At 37.0% G+C, this 18,562-nt stretch overlaps 1 protein-coding gene and 1 long non-coding RNA gene across 2 annotated transcripts in view; one reads left to right on the top strand and one right to left on the bottom strand.

Annotated features, from left to right (window-relative positions):
* Positions 1-12,774, top strand: part of LOC131991330 (uncharacterized) — a 74,728-nt gene extending 61,954 nt beyond the window's left edge. Inside the window, exon 3 of the long non-coding RNA XR_009396133.1 lies at positions 12,660-12,774. This is a non-coding gene — a long non-coding RNA (uncharacterized LOC131991330). The remainder of the gene's footprint in view (positions 1-12,659) is intronic.
* The window catches only part of tfap2d (transcription factor AP-2 delta (activating enhancer binding protein 2 delta)), a 17,805-nt gene continuing 9,821 nt past the window's right edge, over positions 10,579-18,562 (bottom strand). The window contains exons 4-8 of the mRNA XM_059356706.1: positions 16,544-16,709; positions 14,369-14,487; positions 13,717-13,858; positions 12,654-12,767; positions 10,579-10,843 (exon numbers count right to left, since the gene is read on the bottom strand). Coding sequence (XP_059212689.1) covers positions 10,627-10,843; positions 12,654-12,767; positions 13,717-13,858; positions 14,369-14,487; positions 16,544-16,709 — 758 coding nt within the window. The 3' untranslated portion in view covers positions 10,579-10,626. The remainder of the gene's footprint in view (positions 10,844-12,653; positions 12,768-13,716; positions 13,859-14,368; positions 14,488-16,543; positions 16,710-18,562) is intronic.

The raw sequence follows: 18,562 nt of genomic DNA, 5'->3' as shown, positions 1-18,562 counted from the left end.
CATGTGCTCAGAATGTGTGTTTGTGTTTCTTTATCCATTACTTTTTAAAATTATTATTATTCATATTACTTGAATCCCGTGTAAAAAATCTCATTATGTTAAAGTAACAAATATCTATCCTATTAGTTATTAGAATAAATCTGAGAAGGAAGCTTTTACTATAAACCTTTTCTTACCTGTCCCTGTCCCATTATTTACGTCCTAAAATAAACGCAACTATTACTGTTAATATAACGTGATGAGAAATCAGATATATTTTCTACATGTATTCAAAGCAAAAATCACTAATATAAAGTTATATTATGGATTTAAAAAAATATCACCTCCAAAGTCTGTTATGTCCCAAAATCCCAGAGGATAAAAGATCACTTGAACTCTTATTTCAACTGCAGCCTTCGACACACCTACATACAAACAACATACAAACAAATCTTATAAAACAACTAAAAAAATACAACCTAACAACTAAAATACAACTTAATTCCCTTGCAGCTCGGCACCCAAAGTTCACTCTCTTTCCTTTAATAGTGAGCCATCAAACTCCTCACACAGCCTCCTTAACTTCTGTTTTAAAAACTGCCTTTTATTGGCTTTGTTTAATATGTACGGGTAGGATGTTCCATAAGGAGATCCCAGTATAAAAAAACAATCTTCTCGCCTATTTTACTTTTTACACAAATAACACTTCATGACATGATGCCTGCTCTTATGTTGTTATGTTTCAAGGAATATATTAGTAAAGTTGTAGTTTTTCATGTCCTATCTCCAGTATATCTTAACAGCACACATTGGATGCCTGTCTCTGTCTTAATGAAGGCTGGTGCAATGTGAAAACACCAGAAACAACAATGGAAATATGACCAATATGTTGTAGAATGTAAAGTATTGGTCCACCAAAAGCCTCCAGAACAGCCTCAGTCTTACTCAGCATATTCAGTGTTTATCCATACCAGATGGAGAAAGTACAGTCGAAAAGATCAACAAAAGTTTCCTATTTCTTCAGCTAAATTAAATTAAATTAAATAACCCTCATGGATCAGCTGGAAAATGCTTCGTAACAAAGCTGAAAAACAAACAGCTGTTTTTCTGACTTTTCAGAGATGCAGTTATCATAGGACAACCAGGCAACAAATATATGATGATTTAATAGAATATAATGCATTCATGTCGATTAAAACTACTCAACAGGATATAAAGGAGTTAAAATGAGCACAAGATTAAACATCAGCAGTAAAATACAACTCAATACAGCAATAATATTATTTCAAAAACATTATATATAATAGAAAAACACTGACAGGGGACTTTTTACTGCACTATCAATACTTTAAGTACATTCTGCTGATAATGTTTTGGAACTTCTACTTAAATAAAGTTTTAATGCAGTACTTTTACTTGTGGTTGAGTATTTTCAGTGCTGTATTAGTCCTTAGTTGCTTTGCTCATTTAGGCTTTTCCCTTTATTTGTTATCCATCTGTATATCTGCTTGCATTGCTAAAATAAGACCTATATTGAGTCCATGTAGATGGTATTTTTCTGACACTGGTAAGAGCTTTATCATTTCCAGGTATCGCCCTGATGGCCAAAAGATTTAGCAGAGCAGATATAACAAGGCTTTTCATAAATTGAGCAATAGAGCAAGGATCTTGTATAAGTGGTAGTTGGAGTAGTAGAGTAATAATTTATTGAGCTATTGTTATAGTTTCCAGTGGAATACAGAGTACAATAACTCACTTATCTGTAAATAGTTTCCACTGCACATCCAGCCAACACTGCTGTGGACACATGGACAGCAGTAGTAGTAGCAGTGCTCATTTCACATGAATAATTCTGAAGCATATACATACTATGATATCTCACACTTCTTATATTATATAGGTCAGTGCATTATGGCTGTACAGTCACAATGCCTGATGGTGAAACTGAACTTGTGTTCGAGGGTTCAGCACGAAAACCATCTCAGATTTCATCATATTGTTGGTTTCTGTGGTATATAGACAAAATATTGCAGTAATTAAAGTATTATTTTAATAGCAATATTTGGTGGGTTTTAAGATACAACACCAATTTATGCCAATAAGTCAGACATTTTAAATGTTTTGCTGAAATAAAACAGCATTATTAAAAACTTGAGATTATCTATCTTTTTGGCATTAAAAGGTTATCTCCCAGTTGATATTAGACTTTCTTATTATTGAGTTTCACTCACTTTTGCATTCAGGCTCTTTTAGTATAAGAGTCTTTCTTTTAGAATCCCTGTGATCTACATTATTTCTTAATTTTCAATTTTATAGAAAGATTAGAAAACTTTAACCTGCTGTACTTCTCTCTTCTCACATGCAAATAAAAAGGCAATAAAAAGGACACACATTAAATTTTACTGACACATTTTCCAAAAAATCTTCCCTTTTTCATAACTGTGGTACATCCTTGCAACCACCCAGTAATTCTTCCCTGTGAGACTTTGTCCAAGTGTGTGCAAACTGCTCCCCCTAGTGTCTGAACACTACACATGCATGCATCCATCAGAACTGTCTCTTGTCTCATTGTTTCTAATTGAAAATGCTTTAGAAAAGTTGATTAAAGGGGTACAAATACTCATATTTTAATGATTTGATGCTGCATATTTAATTAGATTTCATTTGAAATAGGTTAAGTATGTTACTTTCAGTAAAATCTAGATCTATTGAGGGAAAAATGAACATATTCGTGTGCATATTTGAGTCAGAACTGGACATTTAAATGAAAAATTGACTGTGAAGAATTCTATTTTGGGGTTTGTCACTTTAGATGTCTGTAGAGAGTCTCATACACTAATCCAGGCTCTCATATCCTCTGTATGTGTGGTTTTTAGCCTCCTTTCATATGTATCTCCATGTTTTTTCTGACATGGCTGCCGTAGTTCAGCTCCTTTTGATGTTTGATGCACAATAAAATAAAAAAATGCCACTGAGGATACCAGACATGAATGTTTAAGAAGCACGGCTGTTCTCTGGAATGACCCGCTGCCAAAGATTCACCCATCCTCTCTCTCTCTCTTTACACACACACACACATACACACACACACACACACACACACACACACACACACATACACACACACACACACACACACGGCGGGGCATATGACTGTCAGCGATGACAGATGTCCTGACAGTCTGGAAGTCTGGAGGCATGGTTGTGGTTGTTGTCCTGCAGGGCTTTGACACACGATGTATCAGCATACATTACACACACATGTCACAGTAATGCTGCTCGATCTGCTCCCTGTCTTTTGTTTTCAACCATCACTACCAAACAGACACATTCAGCTTCAGTTTCACTTTACTGGGACTTGGGTCAGGGCGAGGATGGCCATATCTCACCTGTTCAGGCCCATTTTGTCACTAAAGATTCCTATTTTCAGCATTTTCATTTCCTCAGGGTCAAGTCTTTCATAAGACCTTATTATGTTTTGTTAGACAGTTCAGGCTTTTTTTGTACAGGCTGAAAAACAGCGGAGTGATCCTTTAATCATGTTGGTGCTTCTGCACTAAAATGACTCACTGACACAGTAAATTTTCCTTTTTTTCACATAATAACTTGATTTCTGGTGCACGTTTGCAACCACAGGCCTGTAACTTCCTGTGACATCATCTTCTAGGCACTGGTAACAAGATGTTTTTTTTATAGTAAGTGTAGTTTGTGTGTTTAAGTTTGCTGAGTAAGTGTCTCAAAAGCCTGAAATAGAAGGAAAATGATGGATTATCTATTTAGTATTCATTTTGATTCCCTCTGTATTATACAGCACATATTTTATGATTGTATTTCTGTAGAGCCAAAAGTCTGTAAATCATTGTGTAAATAATTTCTTTAATTTCTCTATTTTGGAACTTTTTTTTTTTACTTTTTTGTTGTTGAAATGCAGGATTTGTATCTGGCATATATGTCGTTTTGGTGCCTTGTAAGCTCATTTAATTTATGTATTATTTAATGCAAAACTTTCTTCATGAATTCAACATTTATTACAACACACTGACATATAACTTAATTTTATATGGTAACCAGGAGCGCGTAATGATGTTTTTTTGAAAATAAAACAGCCATTTTTCCCATATACAAAAACACCCAAGAATGACAAACGGGGAAACAAACAACTCTCTTATAACATTAAGTCAAGTAAGGTATAAGGATCCCTTTTTGTAATCCTATCTAGTCTGAAGTATGACATTATGTGCTGGAGTTATGCAGACTGTAGCTGCAGTTCAGCTGCTGACCACTAGGTCGCACTAGAACACCACAAGACAGAGAAGAAGGCAAAGAAATGAAGCAACAACATGGAGACTCAAGTTCAGCATTGATTTATAAGCTGTCAGCATGGAACTGTGTCTTATACCAGTAAATATGAGGAACTGGTCCTAAGGATGACTCAAACAAAATATCAGCGAAAAATATATTTAAATGTATAATTTTGACATGTCACAGTAGGAAAATCACAGGTGTAAATACATTCAATTGAGCTGCTTCTGTATCAGGTCCTACTAATGAACTGCTGGCTCACTGTCACACTGTCACTGACTTACTGGGACAACAAGTTATTAATTACACCTGTGCTTATTTAAACCCAACAAATCCTAATATCTGCAGTGAAAAGGGCTACTTGTAAACATTTTGTAAGCAAGACTTCCTCCAATACTCAGGTGTAGATATTGAGGGGGATGCAGTCTACACTTCTACTTGCAAAATGCATTTGTTCCAGGATAAATATTGAGGTAAAGTAGGTGGTGGCAGTATGAAACCTCCACAACAAAACGAAGATACAGCAGGAGGTACCATAACATTTCCACCATGCATCAGTGTTTTTATGTAAGAAAAGACACAAATGGGTGCATAAAAAACCACCAGAATGCAGAAAATTAAGTGTTTGAAGCTCAAAATTTCTTGTTGAAGGACCTCCAGACCCAAGCTTACCATATGTCCCCCCAAATGTTTAAAAAAAATAGCAAAAGTACACCCTTGCCTTCAACACCCTTGCATTCAATGCAACAGAAGTAAACACCAAGGAAAGGTTGAATATTTACATTTTTTTAAATCACTATTTGTGTCTGCACAACATCAGTGGCCGTCTGCATGAGTCAGATATGACTAAAGACGAATGAAAGATAAAATTACTGAATTTTAGCTCTGTATTAAAACAAAGCAGCAGTGTGGCATCAGTTAAAACCTAAAATAAGACTTGTATTCACACTAAAACCTCAACCAAACTCCATTTATGCTGCGGAGGTAACTAAACCGAAGCTTCCACATTCAGTTCCCACTCAGGATCTAACAAATGGAAGCAGCAGTGGTTGATGATCACTAAATGGAGTGTAAGGTGTTCCTGTCTTCCTGGATGTGGGGGAGTCTTGAGTAGCTTGTGTGTATTAGTGTGTGTGTGTGTGTGTGTGGGTTGACAGAGAATGACGGGGACAGTCAGGACGGCAGCTGAGGAGAAAAAGGGGCCTTGAATGTTCCTGGGACTGAGCGGGATCAGGACAGAGGAGGAAGAGGTTTTAGCAGAGAGGCAGGGGAGGAGGAGGGTTATAGCTTCAGAGGAGAGAGACTGGAGAGACGGGGCTTAGAAGTTGGCAGAGTTTGGTATTCGTGACTGTGGGGCTCAGTCAGCAGGAGTTATAGTCCCTCGGAGACCTCAGACTGCTTAATTCACTTCTATATAAATGGCAGAATTCGTTGCATGCATTTCAGTGTGTGTTCTGCAGCTTTCTTCCATGTATAAATATCTGCACTGCACTCAAACCATGCATATCATTAAATTCATCACAAATATTGCATACCGAAGGCTTAATGTGATGATAACAGAGTGCTGCATTGTAATGCAATCAATATATCCTGCGTGAATAATGCATTTCCCGCCCAATCACATTATGCACCGCTGATGTCAAAGTTATGATTCATTCTTTGTCAATTTTACAGAAACTCCGGCACAGGCGATGCATCGATTTAATTTTCCAGCTCATTTTGATCAAACTGCTTATTATTCTGATGTGGGGTCAGCGGGGACAGTCTTTCGAAAAAGATTACATGTTTATCACGCAAGTAATAACAAACAAAAGTGTGATTCAGTCGCTTTCTCTGTGTGGTGTGTTTGCATACTGTGTGTGTGTGTGTGTATGTGTGTGTGTGTGGGTGGGTGTGTACAGTATGTATGTTCATGCTTATTTGTTGCTGCTCACACCCTCCAGTGAGATGCAGCAAACCATCAAAGAGCCAATTTAGAAAGCTGCTTCGCTTCATACACATCACTCTGTTACATCTTCACTCGCATTGCTTCAGAGTTTGATTACATATCAGGACGATTCCTCCATAGCAGCCGCAGCCGTGATTGAAGTTCCTCCAAAACGTCATTAAAACATATCATATTAGAAACAGAAGCAACATAATAGCATCTGAGTACATGTTTGTGGCTTTGTAGGCGTCTAACTGATAGAAGAATGTGTAAAAAATGTTCAAGAACTCAAAATTTTAGGCTTTTTGAGTGTAAACAGTTCAATCCAATACAGGATATGTGTGAATTTTCTTCTTATTAAGTGTTTCAAGATAGGTTTATCCAAAACTAAAAAAAAAATTGGGTGCAAAAGGTGTTAGAAATCAGAATGTTAAGTTATGTTTATGTAAAAAAGCTGATAACCCGTGCTGAAGTTTGGATCAACATGTTCTAATGAGTAAAACCCCGAAGCAATGAAAAGCACTGAAAGAACCAGAATGTGGTAAAGACACAGCAAGTCAGGGAGTAAATATCGAAGATTGCATTATTATAGAGATAAATTAATAAACATAAGCACCGGCTAATCATTGGATTAGGTTTTCAGTTAATCATTTAATCATTAAAATGGGAGAAGATGTTATAAAAAAGACTTTTTGAGACTTCAAATTGCTTTTTTGTTTAAACTCCAAACTCCAAACTCAAAAATATTCAAGTTCTGGTGATGTAAATGAGAGAAAAGCAGCAAATCCTCACATTTGAGAAGCTGCAAACAAAGAATGTTTGGAGTTTTTGCAGATAAAAGACTTTATTTATTATCAAAATTATTGATTTAGTTCAATAATCAAATGACTGCATGACAGTTTCAGAGCTGAAGCTTAAGTTTGGCATGTATGTAAAGGTTTGGTTGCATTGCACACCCTTTGTGTTAATCATTTTTAGGTATAACTGTTGCGTGTTTGCTTTGATCCCTTATATTTTTCTTGTAAAATGTGAGAAGATATTATAACATAAGACTTTTTGTGACTTTTTTTTTGAGCTGTAGAAAAGATTTTTGCATTTATGTAAAGGTTTAGTTGCACTGCACAAGATGTGTGTTAATCATTTTTAGGTATAAGTCTTGCACATTTACTTTGATCCCTTATATTTTTATTATAAAATGTGACAAGATATTATAAAATAAGCCTTTCTGTGACTTTGAATTGCTTTTTTTGTTTTGCCCCAAATCCCCCAAACTCTAAAATATTCCATTTCTAGTGACGTAAACGAGAGAAATGTAGCAAATCCTCACATTTGAGAGGCTGCAAACAAAGAAGGTTTGAAGCTTTTGCAGATAAAAAACATATAAAAAAATGTTGATTTATTGATTAATCAACTAATTGCATGACATAATAATGATAGTTTTTGAGCTGGAGCAAACATTTTTGCATTTATGTAAAGGTTTGGTTGCACTGCACAAGATGTGTGTTAATCATTTTCAGGTATAAGTATGCATATTTGCTTTGATCCCTTATATTTTTATTATGAAATGTGACAAGATATTTTAAAATAAGCCTTTCTGTGACTTTGAATTGCTTTTTTTGTTTTGCCCAAAAAACTCTAAAATATTCCATTTCTAGTGACGTAAACGAGAGAAATGTAGCAAATCCTCACATTTGAGAGGCTGCAAACAAAGAAGGTTTGAAGCTTTTGCAGATAAAAAACAAATAAAAAATGTTGACTTATTGATTAATCAACTAATTGCATGACATAATAATGATATTTTTTGAGCTGGAGCAAACATTTTTGCATTGATGTAAAGGTTTGGTTGAATTTGCACACCCTTTGTGTGAATAATCTTTGGGTATAACTGTTGCGCGTTTGCTTTGATCCCTTGTATTATATATTATTATACCTGACAGAAACACTGTAAGTGTATTAAAAGATATACTGCAGGTGTCAGTGTTCAAAAGCCACAATCCCTCCTTAATAAATGTTTGCACACATCACAGTGTTCTCGTGCAATAATGCATCACTGTGAAGGGAAGAATACCTCCATGTCATCGTGCATTTTGTTTGACATTTTGCAACCAGCATCGTAAGACACTGACTGCATGTATGCATGCATATATATATATATATATATATATATATATTGTGGGATAATAATACCAGGCAGACTGGGACTGCTCCCGTGTCACTTCCTCCCTTCACATCCTTGTCTTTAGTGCTATTACTCCTCCACCTGAGGCTTCGCTTGCATTGATTCAGGGTGACAAACCCGGCGCAGGCATCACTGTAAATGCATCCTGTCTGATTATGTGTTTTTGCAGTGAATGTGACCTCCTTTTAAATGACTGGAATATTAAAGAGTAAACAGAGAACGTACAGAGCCAGCAGGCAGCTGCTCCTCTTCTCTGTTTTATCATCACATTTCTCTTTTCTTTTTTTTTTTTGAAATATAAATAAGCAGAAAAAGCTGACAGAAGTCGCTCAAACTGAAAGAAAACACACATGCTCGCACACACAAAGGAGGCGTTTGAACTTTTCTGTAGGTATAGCCTTTTTTCACAACATTAGAGAGGAACTCTGACTTTTTTATAATTTTAACACTGTGAACTCATATGGATAATTCACACCGGCTGGCTTTGATCTGCTATGCCTCTTTTTAGTCTCTGCTTGCTCTTTTGCCACCTTCTGTATGTTTATACATGGTGTGTGTTTGTGTATATATCTGTGTGTATACCCCTGTGTGTGTGTGTGTGTGTGTGTGCGTGCAACACAGCTTAAAACCAGAGCAAATAGTAGAACACGTAGCAACTGTCTTTATTGAACACCAGCATTTTAGAAGGTAGGGATTTAACATATATATAGTTGAAAGCCTACAAGAAAAGTAATTTAAATATTTATATATATCTTTACAAATGTTCATGAGCGAGTCAGAAGAGAGCTTGTGTCGGCTAAACTTGCGATCTGGGGAGTGTACAAAGATAGACATGCACAGGGAAGAAGACGGCAACCGCAAAGTCACCTTTTACAAAATGGCTGAGTTGGACCCTTCTCTCTCTCTCTCTCCTTCTCTCTCTCTCTCTCTCTCTCTCACACACACACACACACACACACACACACACACACCACAGTGTAGCCTACCCCAGGCAGTGGCGTCAGTCTCACATCCACAAACTGTCTCTCTCTCTGTCGCCCACATGGTAAACACACTGGTTCTATGGCACTGATTGTATGTCGTAAAAATGAAAAATAAGTCTGTTTTTTTTAGGGGGGTGTCAAGGGTCTCACAGGTACAGGGGGGATGTGTGTGTGTGTGTGTCAGTGTGTGTGTTTGAGTGTGTGTGAGGTTTCAACCAACAATTATTTTCATTTCATACAGATTTTCTCCATTACTCGACTTGTTGTTTGGTCTATAAATAGTCAAAAATGGGGAAAAATGTGTCCCGATAAGCCCAAAATTAGATCCTCAAATGTGTCTTTTTTGTCCACAACTCAAAAATATTTAGTTTATTGTCATAGAGGAGGAAAATGTTTGCATTTAAGAAGCTGGAATCAGAGATTTTTACTTATTTTCTCAAAACATGCTCAAACCAACTCATCGATTATCAAAATTGTTTGTGATTAAATGTAATAATTCACAACTATTATTAATATTTGCAGCTAGATAGTGAGTCCGTGTTAAAAGGTTTGGGTCAGCTTATTTTTTTTTCAATTACATCTGTTTAAACTGTTCAGAAAGTGAAATTGTTTCAGTTCAATCGACTGAGAATTCAAGCAAAACTTGAAGTTTGTGTGGAATTGTTAAGTGTTTCTCTCAAAAAATGAATACAAAACAGTTTAAATGAATCTTCAGAGGACAAAAAAGTGTTTTTGTACAGTTGCAGAAAATCCACCCAAAACCCTCAATATCTGTGTTAAGTGTGTGTAGTGTGTGTGTGTGTGTTATGTTGGCAGTTGCCGCCCCTGTCCTGGAAAACTGTGACGTCAGCATGTCCGTGTTTACTTCCTGTTTTCAGAATTAATTAATAAATAAACAAATAAAAGTCTCGGATGAGTCACAGCCGTCTCCGAGGCGATGCTCCTCCTTGTCATGACAGACACACACACATGAACACACACACACAAACAAACACACACACACACACACACACACACACACACACGAACAGGATGTGTTGACTCACACATCAGGACGTCTTGTTTGGGACGCTTCAGGTCGGTGTTACATTTCAACATAAATAAATAACAATAAATATGAATGAGTCCCAAAGAAGACACAGTAATGCACGGAGTTAACAGATCCTCACACACACACACACACACAAAGACACACTCTCACACACACACACTCCTAAATGCAGCGCTCCAAGGCACGGGGACCGTGTGGGTGTGGGCTACTCAGTCTTTTCTGTTTTCCCGTCTTTGCTCTGGGGCTCGGCTGTTTTCCGGAGCTGCGACTTTTCCGAGCTGTTGTTGATCTGTTGGTCGTTGGGTCCGCTCGTCTTCCCGCTCGAGTTCTTGTCCAGGTAGTTGAGCATCTCACTGAGGACCGTCTGGAAGGTGCTGAGAGCCGCGCAGACCGCCGGCGTGCCGAACCCGTGAGTGATCAGACTGTCGGGGACAAAACAGAAGCTTTGGTTCATTCAGAGGAAGACAGAAACCAGTGGGCACAGTTGTGGTTTGTGAGGCAGAATGATTCTGAAGTGGAGCACATTTTCCCCTTTTTTCACTCCTCAGTTTGTTCACCTGCAGAGAAACTTTCCTCTCCCTGCATTATGGAGCTTCTAATCCTCCTAAAACAGTGTCTTTAGTCGGCTAACTCCTGTCAGAGCGGAGTTTTAATGTCCTGTGATGTTCTGTTTCCACCCTGATCCTGCTATCATTTATAGGGAAACACTGAACAAAATGCAAATTCTATTCTGAGGTTTGAACACTGGTTCATGGATTACTCGATCAACAGAAGAATCATCTGTTTTAGTAATTTAAGCAAAAATGCTGAATATTCTCTTATTCTGAGAGAAATTTTTAGACTAAATCCTTTAGCTTTAGCCCTAATACAAATATTATATTAAAACACACATATTACATATGTTTTCATTTGACTTTGCACATCTACGTCTATAATGCATTATAAACATACTTAGAATATGTTATAATCTGCTTATAGCACTGTATAGTTAGTCATAAACACTCATAAATATCCATAATGCTTTATAACAATCATAGCAAACTTAAAGCCTTTTATAATGAGTATTGTAATATAATTGCACATAATTGCTGACATTGCTTTTGCAAGCCCATGTCTATAATGTATCATAAACATATTAACAACACTTCATATGGTTAGAATTAGCCTTGTTATAACAGTGACTATAATGAATTTTGAAAATGGTATAATGTCTATGAGGGTCTTCCTTGCTCTCATGTTTATTCATCGTTTTGTAGTTTTAAAGAAATATCAAATTGACACTTTTACTGTGTCCTTTTGTCTGCAACGTCCTGTTCTGTCTCTAACTTTGTGTCTTATTGCTGTGTGTCTTTCTTGAGAATGAGAACCAGTATCTCAATAATATTACCTTATAAATAAAGCTTAAAAATATTTACAACTATAAGAATACACTGAGATCTTTGCAAAAAAGTCCATAAATTGCCAGCAATTATAAAATATTTTGATATTTTGCATTATAAGACATTTGTTGAATGTGTTACAATTACTGTTATAAAGCATTCTCAACATTTAACTATAACTATACAGTATTATAAGCAGATTTTCATGCATATTTTTAATGCATTATAAACATATACCCATATAAACCTCTTTAATTATTTTCTGTATGCTTCTGTATGTTTTGCAGAACAAAGTTTATGCCACAATGACAAACATCAGAATTATGCTGTTAATTGAAACCAGTACAACATGCAAAAGCACTACAAGACTGCAGGATAAAAATAAATGATAAAATATGGCCAAAACACTATTTTTTTTCCTGTTGGTAATATGATGGTATGATACAGTTCTTTAAGGTCCTCGGGCAGGTTCCTGCACAGCTAAATGTCAGGTCACCTCTCAGCTCAGACCTTTAAACTGACAGAAGGAAGCTGTCGTTCAATCTGTCATAACTGTGATTCTGCAGCCGAGCTCACATCTTCTTCCTCTGCCCGGCGCTCTGCAGTGCATCTCCCTTTGGAGGCTTGATAAAAACTGTTATATATTCTGCTACAGGATGACGCCATAGATGTGACATTTGTGCTAACAAGCCGCTGTTCCCTCCTCCTCTTCTGTCATTTGTGCCAAATAACAAACTGCACAGCTGCATGTTTTCGAAAATGGCAACGCGGTCAGAGCCAAAACAGAAAACTGAGTGACTCCAGATTGGGAAAAAAGATCCATTACTTCTGTATGTGTGTGTGTGTGTGTTACCTGAAGTGTGTGAGGTGTCTCTGGATGTCCAGGTCCAGGATGGGGGTCGGTCTGGAGGAGCCCAGAGGAGAGCGATCTTGGCTCAATAAGTCCTGGAACTCCTTACAGATTTGCCTGATGGACAGAAGGAGGGAGGGAGTGAGGGTTTACCATCTGTCCCCAACACAACCGTCGCAATTTGTGCCTTTTTCTCCCCCCATCCTCATCATTTTGGATCATCCAAATTCACAACCAAGAAAAACATTTTAATGAACACTACATGCAGGAGACGAGTGTCCAAAAAAACAAGCAAAACAATTTCACAACATGAAGCCAAAGTTGGTTCCAACATGGGTCCAGGCTGGCTGTCTTTTTGGATTTTATTCAGTGTTGAAATCATTGTTGGGATGACTTTATCGGAAAATCAAACTTAGCTGGAACAGAGTGGGAGCTGTTTCCCTTCAGCACAACCACAACTCAACAGAGCTGACTGCCGTTATATAAACTCCAGCCTGATGGCCTTACATTGTGATTACAATATGTTAAAATTCACAGAAGAAGTGTGTGGTGAGGAGTGGGAGCTTATCCTAACTTATGACAACAGTTTTCTCATTTCTGTTCATGAAGTTTTCCAAACAAAAGTCAATTTCTGTTGTCTGACTCTCACATAAGAGCCATAAAACTATAAAACTGATTTTTTCTGAGCGCTTTTTATCACAGAATTGCTCAAGATGACTGGTTAGGTAAAGTGTCAAATAGTGTCATTATATTCAAGATAATACAGACATTTCTACAGCTGATATCTTCAACAATCTCACTCTGAAACAATCTAGATTGATAAATAAGAGAGTGAAAAAATAAGATTTTTTGACTTTGGGGTGAACTGTCCCTTTAAGCAAATGCAAAATCTGAAGAAAATGTATTTAAAAATTATCAGTTTTCTTCACCCTGATGCAACTCTGCACCTAAAAGCATGCTACTACTTTAAATCTGGGCCTTTTGACCCTTAAAAGTCATGACAAAGAGGAACATTTCTGATTAAAACATATTGTATCTTGCTGTACGAATGTGTTTGTATTCTTACTTTGTAGCCAGGACCATTTTCTTGCGTGCGCTGGTTTCTTTCGGCTCGCTATGCTGCCTTGCCAAATGTTCCCCCACTGCCTTGCTGGGAAACTCTGTCTCGCAGGTGTAGCCGAAGTCCCTCGCCAGGTGGAGTGCCTCACCTGAGCAGAAAAAAACAGGGAAAAAACTGATTAAATAGAAAACTGGGATATACCTGAAGGTATAACCAGTGCTTGAATTTGACCAAAAAAGGTCCAAATACCTCAAATTAGCTATTGCATGACATTATCATTGCATGTGTCTTGGATATTTCTATATTTATACATATAGATTATAGTTATGATCCTGAATATTCAAACTAAGGAGCCTGATTTGACTGCTAATCATCAAAGTGTCAGAAAAAGTGATTATAAAACAGTGGATCATTTCATTTAGGTTTCATGGGGCTGTTGAATGTCTGATTTTACGTTTAATTGCTCGATTTCTCATTATAAAACATTACATTTAGCCTATATTTTGGTATAAATATCACCCTTTTAATAATACTGTTAATAGAAATTTGAAGTGCCGGTACTCATGGACAAAAATCTGAAGTGCTGGTACTCATTTCTGGTGAGTACCGACACTGATGTGGCCGTTTTTGGTAAAGTATTGTGGCTAAAGTCCCGTACCTTCCACCAGGGAGGTGAGCAGCGTGACGTTGGCAGCTTTCCTCCGTCCTGCCGGCAGGTTGAGGCCTAGACGATCTAATTTCTCACGAAGACACCGGCCTCCGTTCTTAGACTTCGCTCTGACGGAAAAAGTAAAACAACTTTTTTACTTTAACATCACATATTTCCCACTTGTCACAAAAATCATCATCATCAGAACCAAAACACAAACATAATCACCCCGTATTTAATCAAATCTTGAAAGTAAAGATGGAAGAGTATAGATTTGCTTTGATTTGACAAAGGCGAGAAATTAAGCATAAAATCAAAGAGTGTAAAATTAAAACATGTCAACTCGTTATATATTAAACATGCTTCCTTTATGGACATGGCTGCATGTCCCCCTGAGTTCCCTCTGTCATTATTTGAGTCTCTTTCTGTACCCAAAGTGAGAAGTTCTATTTTGGAAAGCAGGGGAGCAGTGGTCCCTGTCATGTCTTTAGCTTTGTATGTAAAATTTTAAATATCTGCTAACTTCCATAGATCCTTTTGGGATATTTTGATTGAAATTACTGAGGGATTTGCACACTTTCACTCAAGATGAACTTCTAAACATTTATTTTGGATTCATGTGCTCATCTGTTAGAATATTTACGGTATTGTTGTGATTTATTCTCCTCCAGATGAGGATCAACACCTCTATTTGCTTGTTTTTTTTCTACTTTGTTCATGCTTCATCTTGTAGGACCAGCCATATTCTCTCTCCTCTTCCCCCCCTTCCCTTTCTCTCTCCGCCTCATCAATAATACAGCGCTGGCAACTCTTGCTTTCCTCTGGTTCCTCTGATCCTGGCATGCTTTGGCCTGGTCTCGCCTCCCTCTGGCTCCCTGGGCATGGCGGCGCGTGCAGCCCCGGCCCTCGTTCGCCTACAATAGTCTTTGTGGGCGCTACTGTATATCCTCTGTTTCATCTGAGGGCTACAAAGACTCAGGCAGCTCTCTGCAGTGTTCACCAGCCAGATTTTTTTTTTTTTTTTTTAAAACACAGGGTTTTCACTTTTTAAAAAACCCGTCACACTCTTTACTTCAATATTATTTTGTCAGGAGGGGGGTGGACAAAATAACAGAAACACTCTGATAATTTAATATCATGCAAAAGAACAGCCCTGCAGTATATCCACATTTTCTCAAGACTTTGTCTAAAAGTTGTTGATTTTTGAGGCTAGATTTGTGTTGTTGGATACTTTTATTCTTTTGTAACTCTGATGTTGTTTCTCGTGTTTTTTTCCCTACATGGCTCATTTTTCAGTGGATTTATTTGGAAAACTTTTGGTTAAATGGACTATATTTATCATAAAATTGCCCCTTTAAAGCAGTTAAGTTAGATTTGCAACAACAAGATTATGTTGTTGGGTTTGTGTTGTTGGATACTTTTATTATTTTATAACTCTGCTGTTTCTCCTGTTTTGTGTCCTACATGGCTCAGTTTTCAGCAGATTTATTTGGAAAACTTCAGGTTAAATTGTTTGTATTTATCATAAAATTGTCCCTTTTACAGCAGTTAAGTTAGATTTGCAACAACAAGATTTTGTTGTTGGATTTGTGATGTTGGATACTTTTATTCTTTTATAACTCTGCTGTTGTTTCTTTTGTTTTGTGTCCTACATGGCTCAGTTTTCACTGGATTTATTTAGGAAAAAATTCAGGTTAAATTGATTGTATTTATCATAAAATTGTCCCTTTTACAGCAGTTAAGTTAGATTTGCAACAACAAGATTTTGTTGTTGGATTTGTGTTGTTAATTACTTTTATTCTGTTACAACTGCTGTTGTTTCTTCTGTTTTGTATCCTACATGGCTCAGTTTTCACTGGTTTTTTTTGGAGAAACTTCAGGTAAAATTTAATATATTAATTATGAAATTGTCCCTTTCTAAAGCAGTTAACAACTACGTTAGATGTGCAACAACAAGATGCAAAAGTTCTACATGAAGCCACAAGAAACTAGATAAAATTTAAACACTGAACATGAAAAGGAGTGCAGGACTAAGCCAACAAATGTAGTGTAATCTCTACATCTGATATCTTCACTTTGCAACTTGCACCAAAACAATCTAGCTTGGTAAAGTGATTTTAAGGTGAACTGTCCCTTTAAGAAGCCTTCGTTTGTGGTCAGATCTCTGTGTGTGTTTGTGCTGACCTGCGCAGTATGCCGCCCAGTAGGGAGGCGTTGAGGCACTCTGGTGGGGACAGTCTTCTTTTCACCTCGGCGATGGTGACTTTGTACTTGGAGGTGGAGCTGAGCAGCGACAGGCGGCCCGGTACCGAGCAGAACAGATCTGTAGGGTTCACCACGCACGTCCCCCCTGCACACAAACACAGACAGATTATAAGCAATGCAGGTTGTTTCACTGTAATTTAATTGATCAGATTTGATATTTTTATATAAACAATCTTGAATTTGTTGCACGTTTCTGTTCACACAAATGAAACATGCAGCCTTGGTCCTCTACTACTACTTCTATCTCCAAATATGTCACCTTTTCTTCAACTATAAGAACAATACAAATGTTATTTTATTTTTAATTTTAAGAAGGGTTTCATGGAACAGTAAATTAGCGGTTCCCCGTCACTTCTGTTTGCTTGTTCAGATAACACACAGCCAGTTATTGAGCACAGCTCCATGTCAGCCTTCACCAAAGCAAACGCTGCTGTGCTTCAGCTGATACAGGAGTAAAGACATAATTGGGAAAGTCTTTCTCTAATGATGCTGTGTGTCAACAGAAGCGGAAATAATTCAGAACAACAATGGAACCACAGAAATGTGGAGCAATCCGGCACATTTCCAACCTTTTGGAAAACACTTTTTTAGTTATAAATAAATGGCAAATTGTACCTATTGTATTTCTGTGTACTACTACAAGGTCTTATGATTGGTCAAAACATCATTTAACGGGAATATGGCCAAACCTTTGGCGCCTGACTTTGTATATTTAGAATCTATCATTCTAACAGTGCACAGATTATAATGCAACAATCTTTTGTGCAATTCTGATGGACAATCATTGGGTTTTTATGAATATTTGGTTGCAGTATGCCAATAAAACAACTGTGCTTAATATGCAAAACTGATTTAAAGTGTACTAAAATAAAAACAATATGCCAACAACTAAGTACTCCAGCTATTCTGCATGTTCAACTGTGTTTGCATGTAGACTTCTATACAATATACAGCCATAAACAGAAATTATTATCTGAAAATTCCTAGTTAAACATGAGCCAGACAAGAAGCAAATGCATACTGTGTAAAAACACAGTGTAAAGCCAGAATCAGTGGAAAGTATGATAAGGGCTCCTTTAGTTTGAGGGACATCTCACTTTTTAATGAATTCTGCAAGTAATGAGAGGATGCTGTATGCTGTATAAAAAAAAAATTTTTTTACAAGGGCTGCAAGAGCCTTTTTCTTTATTATCAGTGTAGGTGCTTTCAGGTCTGTCTGTATCCAATAAAAATCAGTTGAGACCTTGAAAAGCCTTGACTCATAGAAAATGTGAGTACGTTTTAGTCCAAAAGGGAATGAATGCATAAAAGTATCCTCAACCCTGAGGAGGGTGGCTTCAGCTGTGTGCACACTGTCCGTGAATTCTTCCTGCTTCTTATTTATTAGAATCAAACGTCTCTGGACATGAGACAAGTTAAATAAACAGCTGCATATTTGTAGGACAGGAAGTATTTTGTCTATTTTTTTGTGCAATAATGTGATTTTGTGCAGTCATTTTGTAGGAGTATTTATGATTCACTGTGAATACCACAAACTGTAACCACTTTCCATGCGTGTTACAACATGAAAATGATTTATCAAACATGATATTTTTATATTAACCACCTTTCTTTTGTCACATGCAGTATCTTAACACATATTTCTGTTTACACTGCCTCAGAATCTGACTCCAAACACAGAAGCACAAGCAGAAATTAAGGATGCAGCCTATTTTGATCTTTACACATGAAAAACCACGCATCTCCAAAATGTCACCCTTTCAAAGCTCAGACAAACAACCTTGTTTTCAGCATTGTGACAATACATTTTTTCCACATAACACAAAAGGTTTTTAAATGGTTATGTATTTTAGGAATTGGGAAATTATTTTAACACCTTAAATCCCTCTTAATACTTAAGTTATCTGAAAAAAAGAGCAAAAGTTGAAGCCTGGCTGG

The sequence above is a fragment of the Centropristis striata genome, chromosome 18, assembly GCF_030273125.1.
Source record: "Centropristis striata isolate RG_2023a ecotype Rhode Island chromosome 18, C.striata_1.0, whole genome shotgun sequence".
NCBI classification, from domain to species: domain Eukaryota; kingdom Metazoa; phylum Chordata; class Actinopteri; order Perciformes; family Serranidae; genus Centropristis; species Centropristis striata.
Note: the sequence above shows the minus strand (reverse complement) of the source record. Positions and strands in the feature narration are given on the sequence as shown.